At 40.4% G+C, this 19,503-nt stretch overlaps 1 protein-coding gene across 1 annotated transcript in view; it reads left to right on the top strand.

Moving 5' to 3' along the window:
• LOC308691838 (coiled-coil domain-containing protein 148-like) overlaps positions 1-19,503 on the top strand; it is a gene marked incomplete at its 5' end in the record, with an annotated part of 188,327 nt that overhangs the window by 69,812 nt on the left and 99,012 nt on the right. Inside the window, one exon of the mRNA XM_081367401.1 lies at positions 7,459-7,580. Within this exon, the coding sequence (XP_081223527.1) occupies positions 7,459-7,580 (122 nt within the window). The remainder of the gene's footprint in view (positions 1-7,458; positions 7,581-19,503) is intronic.

Raw genomic sequence — 19,503 nt, 5'->3', positions numbered from 1 at the left:
ATTTAACAACTTATTTTTTATCATTAATAATTTATTAAAATGTTCAAGAACAATAGACTTCTATGAAATGTATTTAATTCAGAAAAATCCTTTTTGTTTTTTATGATTTAAAACAAATATATTATCCAAAACGGTGGTAATCAAATAAAAGTTTAACACATTTTTTCATCCTTTTATTTTTTGGCAAAGTGCTGCAAAACAGATTTACTCAATTAAACCATGGACAAAAATCCTTAAATAATGTTTAAATAATCTGTATTATTATTGTTGTTGTTAATATTATTATGAGAAGTACATTCTATTGTAGGCCCACAACAGTTATGTCATCATTTCTTCGTAGTTAAACCAAACTTTTATTTTGATGTGTTGTAATGAAGTCCTGTTTCAGAGTGTAGGCTATTTGACAAGGTTTTTCTCAAAGGTCATTCTCTCAGAGCAGCTCTGGAGATGTTCATGTTTTCATGTTCTCATATTGTTTGTGAGATGCTGAAAACACTATTAGCGCGTCGCGTACTTGAGTATGTAGTAGACGAAACGGCTCGTCTCATTTGCACTGATTCACACAGACACGCAGATTATACATTTATATAGCAGTCTCTTGTGCTTTAATATATAGACTACTGACCATGTCGCAATTTGATTTATTGTAGGCTACAGCTTTACTTTCATGTGTTCATGTGTTTCATGGATGGTGTTCCCGAACACGTTCTATGTGTTTCCTTCTTTTGCAGCCAATTTTTTGCGTCCACAATTTTTGCAAAATGAATAGGCTATGCTCAAGCCTCGAGGACAACCACGCGTTCGTTTTTCTATATCCAAAGTATCCCCATACTTACCAGGGGTTCGCCTCACGTGTGTGTGTAAAGAATCTGTATTGTCCGTCTCCATATTTTTTGTGGTTTTTACGTGTCTGTTCTCCCGCCCGTCAATCAATCAATGCTGAGCACGAGCGCGCGCGCTGTTTTAACCATAGTAGGCCTATGCTAGTTCATTTTTTTAATAATGTTTTTTTTTTTTACTCAGTAACGCATATGTTTTAAAATGTAGCGAATTACAATACTTTAAACAAAACATACTTAAGTAAAAGTAAAATTACAGATTTTAAAAACTACTTAAAAAAGTAGAAATACACAAAAAAACTACTCAATTACAGTAACGCGAGTAAATGTAATTCGTTACTTTCCACCTCTAATTTTATGATGGTTGTGTACAGGCACTGCCAACACACATTTCAGTACAATCAACTTGTAAAAGTGCATGTACCATTATATGACCCCTTTAAACCCACTCAACACCAACCAAATTAGCCAAAGTAAAAAAACAAAACAAACAAACAGATAAACCATAATTAATCCGCTCCGTAATTGAGCAGTATCAATGTAAAGCAAGACAAAGAAATGATACAACCAACCCAGATAACAAAATAAACAAACGAAATAAATTGGTTAATAAACAAAACCTATTATTAATAATAATAATAATAATAAAACACAAAACAATTTAAATTCAACTCCATTGCACACACACTTAAACAAAATACACAGTCACGAATAAACACAAATCAATGAAATTATACCAGCGAAGTGAGCAAACACCAGGTGGCGCTAGAATCAAAGGCCACGGGTTTAGCGCATCCAACGTGAGCGCTGTACAGGCAATAGCGATGATGTTCAATGCAAAAATCCCGCGTCCCAAACTGGAAACGCTATTTAAGCCGCAGCAAAGTAGCAGCTGGCAACTTCTTTCATGTGTATGACACTCACATGCTCACTAACAATGCCTGGACGCACCCGACTAATCTTTCCCGAGGAGTGAAGGGAGATACAAGACCTACACAAACAGGTCACATCGATACAATGTCATGGGGAAACTAACTCTCACCTGGTGACTATATAGCTACGTGATTACCTGACGTACCCACTACCCACTTTATGCAATCCGTGCGCTGTTTTTAAAGGGGCAACGCAACTATTGTTAAAGGGGCAATGCCACTACATATGTCATCATCCAAAATCCTGTTTGTGGCACAGCAAAGTGTTGTGAATCATCTCGGAGACTGACACTTTAATTCTACACATACATTTTGACTGAGATGCTTGATAACTAACTTTTAAGAGCAGCTTTGAGCCAAGAATTATTGCATCATAATCGAATCGTGAGGTGCCTAGAGATTCCCACCCCTATGAAGTATATGCTTTTGCACTCCTTCCTCGCTCTCTCCACAGCAAGCCAAAGACGATTCCATGCTTTTATGTCAAAAGCAGTCAAGTCCTCCTTAAACCACAGCCCCTGGTTGTCAGATACTCATTGTTTTTTTTTAGTTTTTCCAGGTTAAATATCTGGCAGTACGGGAAATTAATCTCATGATCCCTGATCTTGGTTGACCTTTTCTGCCGTCATCAGAGGTTTTAAGTCTGCCAAGACAATGTGCCACATCCAGTGCATCAGCTACCATGCGTCTCTCTGTGTTTGAAGCCAGCTCTTTGCATATTTCCACGACTCTTGTGTTGCCATTAAGGCAAAATGTTAGGGACTTTTAATTTGATAGAGACTTTTATTTTGATATGATGTAGACCTGGAGTTTGGGGTTAGAGATTATTTCCTGTACAGAAGTAAGGAAGCTGACAGAATGTGAGCACATGTAATCCATTTGTTATTAGCACTAGAGGCAATGTCGTAAGTACAAAATTCATTTTTATGTTAATAAGTTAATGTTACAATACTGTTTAAAAAGAAAAGACTACACATAGTTACAATATTTATTTACATGTATTTACAGGTATATTTCATTAGACAAGATTTATGTTAAAACAGTCGAACTTTATTTCTTTGTTACAGTTTTCACTCTGTCATGTAAGATGATGTTGAAGCCACAGTAAACAGCAAGAAATCGCTCACTACGACTTGTCGTCATTTTGCATCAGAGTTAGCTGGTTGTATAGCTACAGTTGCTACACTGCAGTGAGGACAACACAACTCTCATTTTCGCGTTTTCATTAGATTGCTTGGATAGTCTGTATAAACGCAGGCACCATCTGCGGCTGTAACGTTCCTGGTCATGAATTTTCGTGTTCATTTTCTTGACTTTTTTTCCAGGAGAGCATTTGCACTTCTTAGGGTTTCATTTTCATGAACTGAGGTAAGAGATTTGCCCAAAGCTTCAATGTTGGAAGAATTTTCCTTCACCATTCTTTCACTCTGGTCGTGATCTCTCGTTAATCTTCTCAGAGAGAATTCGGAAGATATTCTACTGCACGTCACTTGAAGAGAATTCACTTTCTTTGGCAGAGGAGATAACAACCAAGATTAGTGTCCTCAGCCATTTTCCAAACTGTGTAACGAAACAGCTGATGCTTTTTTTAATTTAATACTGTTTGCACCATTCCAAAATCAAAATGTAATCAAATACAGCAACCAGTAACAACCCATTGATATTACGATAATTTTACAATAAATTAATTTCAAAACGTATGTTCGGGAGGAGCCTAAACATTCAGTCCTGTCAATAATAATTACAAGCATACTATATAAGCAGCAGATACCACGCCATCTCATTGACAAATTCTTCCGGCAGATGAATGCTTCTTGCCTCCTCCTCCGAACCCCAACTCAACCGCTTCCATCCAGTTAAGTGACCGCAGCACTCTCTCGCCACCGCGAACATCCATTTCAAACAAATGCCATGATGACAAACAAAAATCCAGCTCTACACTCTTTTCCTCGATTCGCAAACTGGCAAATGTATCCATCTCTCCTCTCCTCACGCTCACGCTCACGCTCACGCTCCCAGTCGCCCTTCCAAGCGATTTTCCCAATGATTTCATCCCTAAGCGATACTTAAACTTACAATTATATTGACCTGGGCCGTTCGTTGTGTTCTGTCTTACACAGTGTTCTGTATTTCCACAGCACGAAGGTAATTAAGATCTATGTTTTCATGAATTAACTGTTCGTTTTTAAATCTCCCGGTCAACTGGTATTTGTAATGGGTAACGTTAGTCAAACTGCTCTTTTCGTTCCATGGACTTCCATTCAAACGCATGCAAGCTTATGCGAAAAGTTTGACATTTGAATTATTTATTTATTTATTTATTTATTATAGAATATAATTGAACTGTTATTTAAATATACTTGTGTCAAGCAGTTTTTTAGATTTCAGAATTTCCTTATTCAAATAGACTTCATCTTGAATGCCCGAAATAGCTGCCACGCGACGTTGCAAATATGGCTGCCAAGTGAACAGAAGTTCCTTGAATGAGTCCTTGATCCTATCCACTGGTAATTTACTTAGCCTCGCCCCAAAGCACTCCACTCCTCTCCATTTTCTTCCTGCCTTCTTCCCATCTGTCTCCAGAGCGGCCCCTAGCGTGAGGCTGCCTCTGCAACAAGGAACTGCTCTGACTCCTCGTTTGCATACCTCTTGTTTCCTCCTTTCAATAGCGTTGAACCTAGAGTGGGGCTGTCTCTGCAAAAGCTTTTCAGGAGCCTGAGCATGGTTCACTGGAATTTGACCCATATGTGGAGCACTCCAAAGATCTCAGACCCTGGTGGTTTGAGTATGGTTTGCTTTCAGAAAAAAGTTTATCATGAAAGCAAATCACTCCGGGCTCTCTTGACATTTATTCCATTTGCGATTCCCAATTGGTTTGGTCATCAGATGCTTCTGTACAAATCTGTTAATTGTTATGGCTGCCTTTCGACAGATCTCTACAAATTGTTCGTTTATAACCTACACAAGCCTATTGTCATTACAGCCACTTCCAAACCGTGCGAGAGAGAACGCCTCTCGTGATAATTCCGTGTTAAGGCCACAAGATAATATTTAGGGGTGTTTTTAAACCAGCGGATGAATACTTTCACACTAATGTCAAAATTGCTTGTGCAATAAATAAACATTTTTCTAGGAAAACAATCCAAAATTAATGTGACTAATAATAATAATTCTTGATTTCCCCTTTTGGACTGTTTATACAAAAACAGCACAAGTAAGTCACTGCTACCGCATCTTTTTATTTCTGAAGATGAACTGCTCAGTTTGGGCTAAGTAAACCACATCTGCGATACAAGCTGGCTGCATGATGCGATGCTACAAACTTCACCTCGTGATTAGAATCTTCTAACCGTCTTCATTATGCCATACCTACACCGCTAGCATGCTCGGTTATAATAAAAAAAAATCTGATAAGACAGACAGCAACAGTACAACATCTAATGCTTCGAGAGGTTGAAGGAGGATACTTAAATGGCCCGTATCACCTGATATCTCAACCGTTACATTACCGAAACATGCACAGCCTTTTCGATTAAACTGTGTCACTTCATTGCCGCAGCAGAGATTTCTCCCTCCGCTTATCATGGCTGTTACTCTGTGGGAGAAAGAATGGGCCTTCAAAAGCATTCTCTTCTATTGCAATAACTCCACTGCAGTCTATTGCATCAACAAATGCAGGACAAGTTCTTTTGAACTAATGCAATTCTATAGGCGGCTAATCTGGTCTTCCGCTTGCAATTATTTCATAAATAAATCAGACCATATAGCAGGATAATTGCTCTTTTTCAAATTCTGGCTTTCAGAGATTTAGGACATTGGCTCCATATACAGGCCCGTCACACACCCCAGTGCCTCTCTACGTGGACCTGACATCCAAATAAATCTTTCTCTCAAAGTATTCCTTGTGAAGTATTAAGCAACTGATTATTTCTCCTCCGTTCAGGAAATCAATAAGAAAACACCACCAGAACAATCGACGCTCTATTCATCCTTCTTTCGAACATTCTTCCGATTTCTCAGATGCTCAAAAGATTGCAATGATTTCTCACTCTGCTCGAAATAACCTCCGTTCTTTTCACAACCACATCAGTGGCTACGTTTACATGCACAACTTTTGTTTCAATAGGACTGAATTCATTCTGTGTGTTTCATTCGTAGTGTTTACATGAACGCTAAACATCGATTGATGTGCGTGTTAATATGTCACAAGATTCAAATCGGAATAGATTTGTTGACATGCGCACACTGCACGAATATACAGAGTTGTTTACGCATAATAACTATTCTCATACATTGTTTTTTTATTTGTTTTAAACAGCAGACTTAATATTTATCTATTTCTGGTCATAATATGGAGACTATGAACCGTTGTGCTGTGCTGCTCATATTTATCACGCAGTAAAAATGCCTCTCCCCTCCCCGCGCCCCAAACTAGTCATCTTTGGATGAGAATCCGAAACAAGGACCGGTGGGACGTTGTCCTGCTCCACTTCACAGACGCAGAGTGAAAGGATAATTTTAGAATGATGGGACACTCATTTATATGACACTTTCTTCAACAGGAAGAACAGCTTTCAGTTTCTGTTTTAATCCGATCAAGTGTTTACATGTTCTCTCGATCGGATTAGAAAAGGTGTAAACCACCCCTTTCAATCCGATCGAAATTTTGTCCGGATCGAGCTTAATCGGATCGATTAAGGTGTTTACATGAAGGTTTGCTGAGATATTTAAAGCGGGACATACTGTTTTTCCACACAATTCTAAAGACCTCTTTGAGTTGATTCTATTTGCGGTCTAGGTTAGGAGTTTCTCACTTAAGAGTGTGAGTAATACTTTTCTCTCTAACCTTTTTTAATCTGATGGGTGCAACAGTTTCTGATGTACTAGAGAAGATAGTGCCCATACTGCTAGTCTTTTCATCAAGTTAATTTGTGTGATTAGGTACTGTACACTGAGCAGCTGAGACAGATACGGCAGCTTATTTGTGAATCTATCTTTAGTGGTTGTGATAAATGTTCTACCTGGCCGATAACGCAGAGCGATATGGCAAATGTCAGCAGTAGCCTACTTAGTATACACATTGCAAGGTAGTGATCAGTGACGTCCACTGGTCATCAGTTTGCGGTATAATATCTATATCATATATAAGAAAAATTAAAACCTGTTAATAAAACAAAGGTCAGAAAAAAACCTAGTATTACACTTGACATTTTTTGTCCCCCTCACTATTATGGCTATGCCCAGGCCTGTCACTCACATGAAGCTGCAGCAATAGCAAACTACAACAATCCAATCAATTCCAGCCCTACATTTTTTCTTGTTCGAGAAGCATTGCACTCAAATATACATCACAATAGGGAGGAAAAGACTATTGCAACTTACGTTTCATTACAATTTTAACATTTTATTCAGAAAATGATCTGTAAACTGCACCATCTGTCATTCATTCTCCTCAGCAGCTATGAGCTGCAAATAAATGTGTGTCTATTATGTGACTGCTTACACCTCTGCTGCCTACAATATCACTTCTCTACAGACATTCATGAATCGTACAGTTTAGCATTGTTCTGTGCACAGACTATAAATATAAATTCAGATATAAACGATTATCTAATTAATTGACTACAATTTACTGATTAATTACATATGCAATCTTGCAGTTTATTGTATGTTTTTGAATCACCTAGAAAAGTTGTCTCGAAGAATTCAAGTGGGTCTGGGACACTCAAAATGCAAACTGATCCAATATGAGCAAATGCGGGCCATGCTAGAGGCAAAACGCCTCTCCTCTCAGCTCTCTCAACAGAAGGTAATGAATATGTTTTGATTTTTTGATTACATACCTGTTCATTTCTATGATAGCAAATAATAGAAGTGCAATTAAAATGAATGATAAAGCTTTCATGGATTGTGATGTTTCATCATCCTTTATGAGAGTTGTTAAAGTTTCAAGGGGTTTCAAAGACCAGGGGCCGTATGTATAAAGCCACTCAGGGTAAAATTTTAGTCTTAAGTGTGTCAAATATCTAAGAATGATGTAATTTTACCCTTATACCTACACTTAAGAATAAGTTTGATTCATAAAGGTTCCTAAGTGTTAAGACTTAGACTAGTCTCAGATCCTAAATTATTTAAGAGTGCTGAAGAGGTATCATAACCTAGTTAGGAGTAACAAAATGGCAGCAGAGAGGAGGAGCCCACACACTTTCCAACAAAGATATAATGTATTATGTACATGTATATGTATATGTTATGTTTATGTATATTATGTTATGTATATTATGATATGATGACAGGGAGTTGATAAAATTATACATTCTTGATTGTAAAGGTATTCTTTTTTGTATATGACCTTGCAAGAAATGTAATAACTTCTGTAGTAATGAAAGTAATAATGACGTTTTTTGGCAACTGGAAAAATGCAGCAGTAAAGAATGCTCACCTCACAAGGTGAGGACTTGTGCCCATCATTCCACAGTAAGCAGGGTCTTAAATGGCACACTGGCACTAACCACACCAAACATGCAGTAGTGGCAAAAAGTTGTGTGAAGGTTTTTTGACCTTACAAGTTTGCTTAAACCATCAAAACATGGGGAAAATATTTTATTTTATTTTTAATAAATTAAAATTACAAAGGAAGAACAAAACACTATAAACTTAGTGAGGGTATGTATCTGACAAAATTATTTGGCAAAAAAAAGAAGGTAAACTACAGCTACAGGTTCTACTTCTGTCAGCACTTAAGAATCAGTCTTAGACTTTGCTGAAAGTTGCTTTTAGCTTCTTTATAAAAGTCTCATACTTAGGGCTGTGATGGTGGCAGTTTTTTTACCACCGTGGTAGTAATGGACCAACTACCAGCAGTGGCGCGGTGGTTGGGGGGTTGTTTTGAAAAATAAATAAAATAAACGAGGCTCAAACATCCATTTCGTAACTGACATGCGTTTATTTGAGCAATTCCGTCAAAGAAACAACATACTACAGCCTGTAAAGCATTGAAATAAATATCAGTAAATAATGGTAACTTAAATAGGCTAATATAACAAAGTTAAATATTTTAAACAACATTTGTTTTATATTTCCACACAAAGACGCGTAATATAGCCTACCGTTCTGCACTTTGAGAGGGATGTGGGACACGAGCAGGAAAGAGACCATCAATCTCTTTTCTGATATCATGTTTTCTACTTGTTGTAAAATGTCTGAAGAGCGAAATGTCTGAAGAGCGAAGGGGAATTGTTTTAATTTGGACTCTGTGCATGCTCTTTGAGACAGTGACCACAGACCTGCATTATATGACTGACAGACAAGAACAGTTTGACCTAAAAATATCAAAATTGAAACTACTGCGGAAAAAAAGACGCCTACATCTTGGATGCCCTTGAGGTAGGCTAAAACATACCAACATTTAATTTCAAAGTGAACTAGGCCTATCCCTTTAATATGAGAACGAAACACAGGTTTTATTTTTGATAAATGAAAGACGGGATGAATTCTCCTGTACGCCGGAGGAAGGTTGAGGCGGACTGCCACCGGACTAATGATTTTAGTGACAGTGAACGGGCCAATGAATTTGGGTGCAAGTTTATTAGAAACAGAGCGGAGTGGAATATTCTTTGTAGCCACACTTTTTGACCAGCGACGTATACGGGAGGCTTAGACCGGTGGCGATCGGCTTTAGCCTTGGTGCACTTGGAGCAGAGTCTCACGGGCTCTAGTCCATGTGCAGTGACACCTCTGGATGAAGGCATGAGCAGAGGGGACCGCAACTTCGGATTCCAGACTGGGAAAAATTGGTGGCTGGTAACCTAAGCTACACTCAAACGGAGATAGGCCCGTGGATGACACTGGCAACGTATTGTGAGCGTACTCCACCATTGAAAGTTGTTGGCTCCATGAGGAAGGATTCTTGGATACCAAACATCGCAACACCCTTTCCAAATCTTGGTTGGCTCTCTCGGTTTGGCTATTGCTCTGGGGGTGAAACCCTGAGGACAGACTGACAGTCGCTCCCAGTAATTTACAAAACTCTCACCAGAATTTGGACACAAATTGGGGTCCCCTGTCGGAAACCACGTCCATCGGGAGGCCATGTAAGCGAAAGACGTGATCCACAACGATCAACGCTGTCTCCTTGGTTGAGGGTAATTTGGGCAAGGGAATGAAATGGGCCGTCTTCGAGAACCGGTCCACCACGGTCAAAACGACCGTATTGCCCTGGGAGGGCGGTGATAAAATTTAGCGCTATGTGGGACCAGAGTCTCGAAGGGATTGGCAGCGGTTGAAGTAACCCATCTGGGGGTCGATTGGAAGTCTTACCCCTTCTAAGGCCGTCTTGAACTTTCGATTTGACCTCCCATGTGAGTGTGGAGACAAATAGGGTCTCGGGTAAAATGCACTCGGGAGTAGACGGGCGTTCGGAACGGTCAAAAATATGCGATAAAGAATCGGGTTTGTTGTTTTTGGAACCCGGGCGATACGAGAGAGAAAAATCAAAACGACCGAAAAAAAGTGCCCACCAAGCCTTCCTGGAGTTCAATCTTTTGGCGGTCCTGATATATTCCAGGTTCTTGTGATCGGTCCAAACGATAAAAGGTACCCCCGACCCTTCTAACCAATGACGCCATTCCTCCAATTCTAACTTGACTGCCAACAACTCCCTGTTACCAATGTCATAGTTACGTTCGGCAGATGATAAACGATGGGACAAAAACGCGCAGGGATGCATCTTGTCGTCTGTGGAAGAGCGTTGGGATAGCACTGCGCCTACCCCCACCTCTGATGCATCGACCTCCACCACAAACTGACGTGAAGGATCAGGGGCTATTAAGACGGGGACTGAAACAAAACGGCCTTTCAGTTTGGCAAACACAGCCTCAGCTGTGTCTGACCACCTGAACATAGTTCTGGGGGAGGTCAAGGCAGTCAGAGGCGCGGCTAGTTGGCTGAAGTTGTGAATAAAACGCCAGTAGAAGTTGGCAAACCCCAGAAACCTCTGTAGGGCCTTACAGGAATCTGGACTTGGCCACTCTACCACAGCCTTAACCTTCTCAGGATCCATACGTACTCCCTCAGATGAAATGATGTACCCTAGGAAAGGAACTGACTGTGCATGAAAAGTGCATTTCTCCGCCTTGACAAAAAGCCCATTCTTTAGCAACCTCTGAAGCACTCGCCGGACGTGCTGCACATGTTCCTGGAGAGAAGAAGAAAAAAATCAATATGTCATCCAGGTAGACATATATGAACTGATCTACCATATCTCGCAGCACGTCATTGACGAGAGCCTGGAAGACCGCTGGGGAGTTGGACAAACCAAACGGCATGACTAAATATTCAAAGTGCCCCCTGGGGGCGTTAAAAGCAGTCTTCCATTCATCCCCCTTCCTTATGCGAACCAAATGATATGCATTACGTAAATCCAATTTTGTGAAGATTGATGCTCCCTGCAACCTCTCGAAGGCTGAAGACATCAACGGCAAAGGATAAGTATTCTTTACCGTGATGCTGTTCAACCCCCGGTAATCAATACAAGGCCGCAGAGAACCATCCTTCTTCCCCACAAAAAAGAACCCCGTCCCCGCTGGAGAAGAGGAAGGACGGATGAACCCTGTTGCTAGAGAATCAGAAATATATTTCTCCATAGCCTCCCTTTCTGGAGCAGAAAGTGAATATAACTTGCCTTTAGGCGGAGACTTACCTGGCATTAAATCTATGGCACAGTCGTAAGGACGATGCGGAGGAAGAGAAGCAGCACGAGACTTACTGAACACCTCCTTCAGGTCGCAGTACTCTGCGGGCACGTTAGACAAATCCACTGCCTCCTCCTGAAACACAGAAACAGGTACAGACAGACAGGCAGACACTAGACAAGACTCATGACATTGATTGCTCCATGCGAAGATGGAATTTAGATGCCAGCCCACTTTGGGGATGTGAAGGGTTAACCAGGGGTGACCCAGAACCAGGGTCCGAAATTAACTTTTTGGCTCACCTGCCACGGGGACTGGTAGATGAAAAAATCCACCAGCCAAGCATATTTTTTACCGGCCAAAATAATAAACAGCCTTTATATTTGTCACATATACATTCATTTCAGTACATTTAATTGAGATAATAAGGCCTATTCAGTTGAATACAAACATAAACAATTGTCCAGAGCAAAATGTATAATAAAAACAATCTATATATTGATCAAAATGAGAGAAATATATGAAATATTACTATCATTAGGGTGAAATAAAAAATTTTTTGTCAGTTTTGTTACCTGACTCATGTGGAAGGGCAGAACGTACTCGGTTACTTACGTAACCTCGGTTCCCGAGAGATAAGGGAACGAGTATTGCGTTGCAAACGCTATGAGAAAACTCCTTTTCTCGAGAAAAGAACGGCCATGGTGTGTAAAGCAGAAGCAGGAGTATGCACGATCCGCGATTGCTGAAGGCAGAACGGCTTTGATGGGTGCGCAGCATTTGATGGGCGGCGACTGCTTCTTCCAGTGGCGGGAGCTTCACATTTTCTTTTTCCTCAGCGCCGTCAACAGATAGAGCGTTAACTGTACGGACACACCGCCGCCGACTTGAGCTGCAAAGAAGCTCTGACCGCCCTGTCAAGGACGCTAGTCAAAAAGTACGGGGAAGCTTGACGCTTTGGTCGATCTGAATAGTGAGTGCGCGCGCGCGGCCGGTGCTCTCTCTCTCTCTGCTCATTCTTAAAAGAGGCAGAAGAGTGCGTGCGCGCTAAAAATTTCATATTTTGGGATGCCATTCACCCGCCAGTGTGGCGGATAGCCTTTTGAGATTTACTCGCCAAACGGAAAATCTACCCGCATTTGGCGCTTGGCGGGTGTTAATTTCGGACCCTGCCCAGAACGACAGGTGCAAGAGGAGAGTCCATGCTTCCATCTGCTGGTCAGATCGTTCTGTCATGTCACACAAGGCGAGGAAGCAATAATGCAAGTAAAACGTATATTTATTAGTAGGTGTGTCACAGGCAGGGGGCATTAGCCGCCTCTCCTAAATTGCGTACCACCCTGAGGAGCAAGACTGTATTCCCACAAAGTCAGAACGAGACACAGAATAGCTTCAAAAGATTTTGTTTATTAAATTATTAAAAGAGTCTTTAAAGTGAGCAGTTACTCCCAGGAGTTTCTCGTTCTCTCCAGCAGAGGCTCAGACAGTAGAAGGATAGTTAGCTTCAGCACAGCACTGCTTATAATACTCAGGATTAGCTCAAGTTATCAGCATAACACACCCGGGTCACAGGAGGCTGTTTATCCGGAACTGTAGATGCAGACCAAACAATCCGAAACAGTCAAAGCACTCGTGCACACACTTAAAACAGCAAAAGCTTTCCCAATGTGAACACTTTAAGAACAGGACACTTCAAAACAGTAAACTCACTGTGACCAAGGCAAATGAACAGTGTCCAAGCAAGCGTCTCCTTGAAGTTGGGCTGGGCTGGTTAGCTGCTGTGTTGAGAGAAGAAAAGCAGTAAAACAGTAGGGCGGTAGAGCAGCAGAACAGTAGAGCAGTAAAACAGTCGGAATCCCTTAGAAAGCCTTTGTTTCAACTCGCAGAGAAAACAGGATATGAGCAAAGCTCACCATACCTTACAGATCAGGGGAGTCACTGGCAGTCACACATCCCATCACATTGAACCATGAAGCAGGCACACACACCTCTCAACGCGACAATCGGGGCCGTGTCCACGCGACGGCGGCAGCCGTAGTGATCGCGAATTCCAGTTCCGTCAGAATGCCGGTTTCGTTTCAGATTCTCGTCGGCTTTGTGTTCCTGGGCGCCGGCTTCTCCCCCGCCTCCGCCGCGTTCTCCCCCATGCCTGCTGCACGCCTGAACTGTCAGCAACAATGAACATAAAGCACTCCCGCCAAACATACTCCCGCCAAACATACGTGCCAATCGCCAGCCTAGATTCTTCCCGCTGAACACCTGAAGCTGATTTATCTATTAGAGCGCTAGATTGTCAATGTTTACATCCGGGCACAGGAAGCAGCCATTTTGCTGGGTGTTACATTAAAAACATTCCCCAAGGGAAACCCATTCCCTGGCGTGTGCATTCCTCCCCCACTGAATATAGTCACCCCATGACAGTTGCACAGAGTCAGATGTAAACAGGACCAACACGGTGGCAGTTGGGTGGCGCAGGGACCTCGACAGGCAACACAGATGATGATGGTGGTGAATGGTGATATCCGTGAATGAACCAGGTTGTAGTAATCCAGACAAAGAACGAGGAACAAACTGCGACACCAAACAGGAACACCGACTCACGATCACGCCAGACTGAAGCACAACAGGAAACGCCAAACAGAACCGGGAACAGGACACAGCACGAGAAGACTTCACAACGATCTGACAATGGAAAGAAGAAAGCTGTGAGTATATGAAGGTGCATTGAGCAGCTGCAGCTGGCACCGCTAGTGAGGATCAGCTGTTGCCGCTGATCAGCGGTAACGATCCGGACCACATCCACACACATTCACACATAACAACAATGACACGAGACAAGAAGGAGACACTGAATTTGTGAACCGTGACAGTAAACACAAATTTTTTCTGCTCTAAAGTTGGACATTTTAACATGGGGGGTATATGGAATTGACTCTCTTTTGCAGCTTGTCTCTAGCGGCCAGTCGATGAATTGCATTTTAAGTAATTTCTGTGTTGGTTTCAAGAGAGAGTCGGGAAGGTTGCCACTTGATTAGAACCTAGAACCTCTCTGACACGCTTAACAAAAGTTCTACCCCCATACCGTTAAGGCACACAAAATTCAATGCAAATCTATTATTGTATCATAGTCACTGATCTCTATAGATGGTTTCCTCAAACGCACGCGCAAAGTTAACTTCCGGTCTGTGTTTGTTTATTGGTCTGGCTAGCGGCTAGTAATATGGTGCCAAATTTTTTGTGTAGCTAACTCCTTCAAAGCTTGTAGTTTGGAGGCCCCCCCTTGGAGGCCCCCTCACCACACTCTTGCTAATAAAAAGCACTCATAATTACTAACCTTTTTAATTTTACAACATTTGTTATTAAATTTTTTGTATTTTTATTGATATGTCCATATTATTCAAACTTAAACTAAGTGATCTCTTATTTGTTTGTTGAGGATGCTACCTTTTTTTCAGTAATTTGTTAAGTACTTTATTTACAGTTCCTGGACATGACTTCAGTAAATTATCAGTGCTTTTATAATATTTTTCCTAGCTGGGTATGGACATGATTTCCCCCTCCTATTGGAGCAATAGATATCGCAGTGCACTACACAACTGCTAGATGGAAGCGAGAGACAAACTTCTAAGCAGACATTAATTTATTTGTACAAGTTATATGCTTATTTGTATTATATATAATTTAAGGCTCGAAGCTCACACTGCTATTTTCAATCAATAACCAGAACAAAAAGCAGTTGAAGGATGACGTGCATAATTCAGTTATTTATCTGACTCCAATATAATTAATCTGACTATAATATAATTAACCTGACTCCATTTAAGTGGTTGTTATTCTTTAACCTCTTATTCTTTAAAGGTAAACATCTTTCTCAGAACTGATAGGAAAACGTAGGATTTAACCTGAACATATAACAAAAGTTATAAAAGGAAAGATTCTCAAAGCCTTTAAAGCAGGCAAAGTTATTTATTAAGTTACATGTTTAAATACACAGGCAGTAGAATGAAACAACATACTGTTTAGAAAACTTAGTTGTAACAAATAATGCACTGCTGTGCAGAAGAGGTTGTAAAAGCCTTTCTCATAGTGAGGTTACGCACTGGAGTGTGGGAGGAGTGGCAGGGTTAAAGCCTTTCTCCTAGATCAACAGTTAACAAACCAACATATGAACCAAATGGGTGATGATCAAGAGGGGGAAAAGAACATTAACATATTCTCCTCAATGCATGTTTAAGGAATAGTCCCTAGATTGTACATTAGGATACTTTAATATCTCATTGAGGTATTCATTGAGGTGCAAACGACTCAGTCTCTCCTGACAGAACCATCCGTTGCCTGGAGTGTCCCAACAGTCCTCAATCATCATATTGATGAATCCCTTGCACTAGATAGGCATTAGCATACTGTGATAATTAATTCAAATGTATTCACAAGGACTAGGGCAGTAAAGAGTTCTACCCATTCACTCAGCCCTACAATAAATATAACAACAGTATTTAGGATTTGAAAACTGAAATTACTAATATAAATTATATTAGAGCCGTAATGTAACCATCAGCAGAATTTAGAAGATAAAGACAGTTGACATAGTTTATATTTTTTTAAATATTATGTTAGGGGTTAACAGTTTAGGACCCAAGGACCAGATGTTTGAAAGAAGACCCGGAGTCAGAATTATAAAAAAATTGAAGAAAAGTTTTACTGAAGATAGTTTGCAGTTTCATCAGCAGAAGTCAGCTTCAAGACTCACACAGGAGTTCGTAGGACGCCCCGCTTACAGTTACAAAGATCACAGCAGTTTTACCATTTCCAAGGTCTAAGCTACGTCATTGCTTACAGTAGGAATGATTCTCATTGGAAATAGATAAATATAGTAATTTTCCACAAATTTACAGATAGACTGAAGCATTATGCAGCTGACACTCAGACCCTGAAGTTAGGCATGTCGTGACCTTCCAGGTCGCAGATTTGGGTGGCTGGGTGCCAGCATGTCTTGAACAACAACTCAAGTCAATCTCCAACAATGCCAGTGATTCCTTAACCTGTAAAACACACACACACCGACACTCATCTTTTCCAAGGTTGGATTTGGCCAGGCTCTAACTATAATCTCGTCTCAAAACATCAAGATAACAAGTTATTTCTCACAGGATAGGACACTTTAGTCTAAATGGAAAAGATAGGCTTTAACTGACAAATGGTCCCTTAAACTATAGACTTCAATGGACCCCTATATGTTTTAAAATGTTGAAGACCTTTCTCAAACACAACACCAGTCCTTGTTTCATTTCTGGAAGCTGGGATAAATAGGCAAGCACTGTAACTGCATTCAAATATCAAATACAGACATTAAAAAGAATACATCAAAAGAACATTTCAGTAATACCACTGGTAACTTCTATAACAAAGTAAAATCTCCAGAGAAGTCATTCAACTCATTTGATATTTAGAAGGAAAAATATTGATTAATACCTTGATTATAATCACTTATTACATATAAGCAGCAGTTGATTCCAATCCACCCCCTTCAATTAAAAATGTTCTAGTGTGTTTGCTCTTTGACTTTAAATTCAAAGCTCTTTACTTTTACTTTAGTATTTTGCTAGTCAGCTCCTGACGTGATATCATTCATTGTACGTGCGAATTAAAAGTGTGTTAACTTTAAATAAAAGTGTTTTATTTGTTGTTTGTTGATTTTCAAATATAAAACTTGTTGAAATGTTTTCAGTGTGCGTATCAGTTCTTTTTGAACATTTTCATCTCATTTTAACAAAACCGTGATAATATTGATAATCGTGATAATTTTGGTCACTTTAATCGTGATATGAAATTTTCATACCGTTTCGTCCCTAGTTTCTCGTTTAGTGATAAACTCCGCCTCAGCTTCACGTCTGCCTTCCATAGTTGTTTTCACTCTGCAAGTGAGCTGCCAATGGGTCCCAAACAGAAATACGTCATCAACTAAGCTTTACCGTTATTATCGAGGGAAGACTAATTCTTATTTTGAGAAGAATTTTTACCTGTATATCACAAACGATAATATATCGCCCATCCCTGACACACAGGCAATATCATCACAGATACATGCTATTACAGTTGGCTATTACAGCAGGCAAGCTTCCGAATGCCCTGAGTAAAGTTCTGTCGTGACAACTCTCGGGAGATTGGTATGGTAACAGAGATTGGTATGGTAATGGATATGGTAATGTTAATGTATTTGGTCTTGGTGAAATAGATCTGCTACGCTGCAGAGCAAGTACAGGGGACTTAAGTCATTCAACTGTGCTCTCAGAGTTAGTTATATTTATAAAGAACCTTCTAGTCATCTGCCTCCACAGGTATAATCAACATTTTGAGAGTTGGGTCACTCTCTCACTCTTTACAGTCGATACAACTTACTGTATATTTACATAGCGATCACTTGAATATACAGCTACAAGTTATTACGCTAAAAACCTGTCACTCATGAATGATCACGTCTACCTGCTGCCTGCCTGCTAAAAGTGCATGCTCGTCAGTGAAGTCAACACCAATGCCAGCTGACTCTGGGCCTGTGTGTTTTGCAACATCATGATGACTAATTTTATGGAGTACACTTAAGTTTTGTTTATTAACCAGTTAGACTATAAAATGTAGATGTTTGAAAACCGCCAAACTGACCCCAGACCAGCCCAAATTTTGTCCACCCACCCAAACCAATCAAATTAAAAACAACAACCGCCTAATCTGGCAACACTGAGCAAAAACACACTGTTTTTGTGTATGTATCTTTAAATGCAAATTAGCTGCTGCTCCCTGTTTGGTTTTGTTTATCATCTTTATTGCGGTCACTCTCACGTGAGATTGCAGTTCTTTCTCATCATGAAAGCCATTATTTGAATGCGTTTTAAAGCCATATCAGTTTAAACTTCTGATATATGGTTTTATGAGTGCACACATCTAAAGCACATGCACAGAAAGCTGGGTGTCAGACGACGCGTCCCGTGAGTATTAAACTAAGTTCTCTTTCACTACTTATTGCGCTTAAACTGTTAAATGCACACAGGGTTATGTCAAAAACACACAAAGTTAACATAAACACTGTCGGTTATGTCTGTGAACGTAAACAGCAACCAAAGAAATCACATGTGTATATTAGATCTGTGTATTAAAGGAGAACTCGGCAACTCTAGCGAACTCTAGTCACTTCTTCGCTGATTTTCCCTTTTGTTGTCGCATGTTTTCCCCACGAGCTCCCCCTACAGCTGTGGGGGGGCGTATATTTCACAACACAGTCGTAAAAAACTCACTTGCGGCGGCCTCCTCCCCCTCTCTACCGCTGCTTATGTGCGTTTGTTTTGATCGGAGCAAGCCAACTGTATCGTGTGGAGCTTTGTCTACCGAGGTGGGTAATCTGGTAATACATCATACATGCGTGTGTGTTTATGTCGAATTGCCATAAAGCAATTTGTGTTTCGCGCTCGTTCTCGTTCTAGTTCTCGCTTCTCACGAGACTTCCAATTTCTATCTTGCCGGGACGGTAGTGAACAAGTTGCAAGGTTGGTTTTCCGCCTGGGAACGCTGGGGGGAGTGGGGAAAGTCACCAATATCACCAGAACAGGTTGTTTAACCATCCAAATGATTTCTAGACAGTTTTATTAAGTTAAAAAAGCTACCAAGTTCTCCTTTAAAGTGAAAATACCGTAATATACAGTACCTACTGCTGTACATTATGGAAACTTGTTTCCACCACAGAATAAAAAATAAAAAAGGTAATTGCGACTTTTTAGCTAATAATTCTGATTTTTTTTTCTCATAGTTGCAAGTTTACATCTCGCAATTATGACTTTTTATCTCAGAATTGCGTGATATATTAGGTCGCAAATGCGAGATATAAAGCCATGCCATGCCTTTGTTTTATGTTTGATCTTGCTTTTGAAGAGTAATAAACTGCACTTGGGTTCTACAACTTGCCTCCAGTGGATCACCTGTTACAGAATACTTGACTGCCAACAATGAACCCAGCAGTTGCCCTCCTGTGTTTACGCCAGGGGAATCATC

The sequence above is a fragment of the Scardinius erythrophthalmus genome (assembly GCF_964197995.2).
Source record: "Scardinius erythrophthalmus genome assembly, chromosome: 6".
Classification (NCBI taxonomy): Eukaryota; Metazoa; Chordata; class Actinopteri; order Cypriniformes; family Leuciscidae; genus Scardinius; species Scardinius erythrophthalmus.
This window is presented reverse-complemented; position numbering and strand designations above follow the sequence as displayed.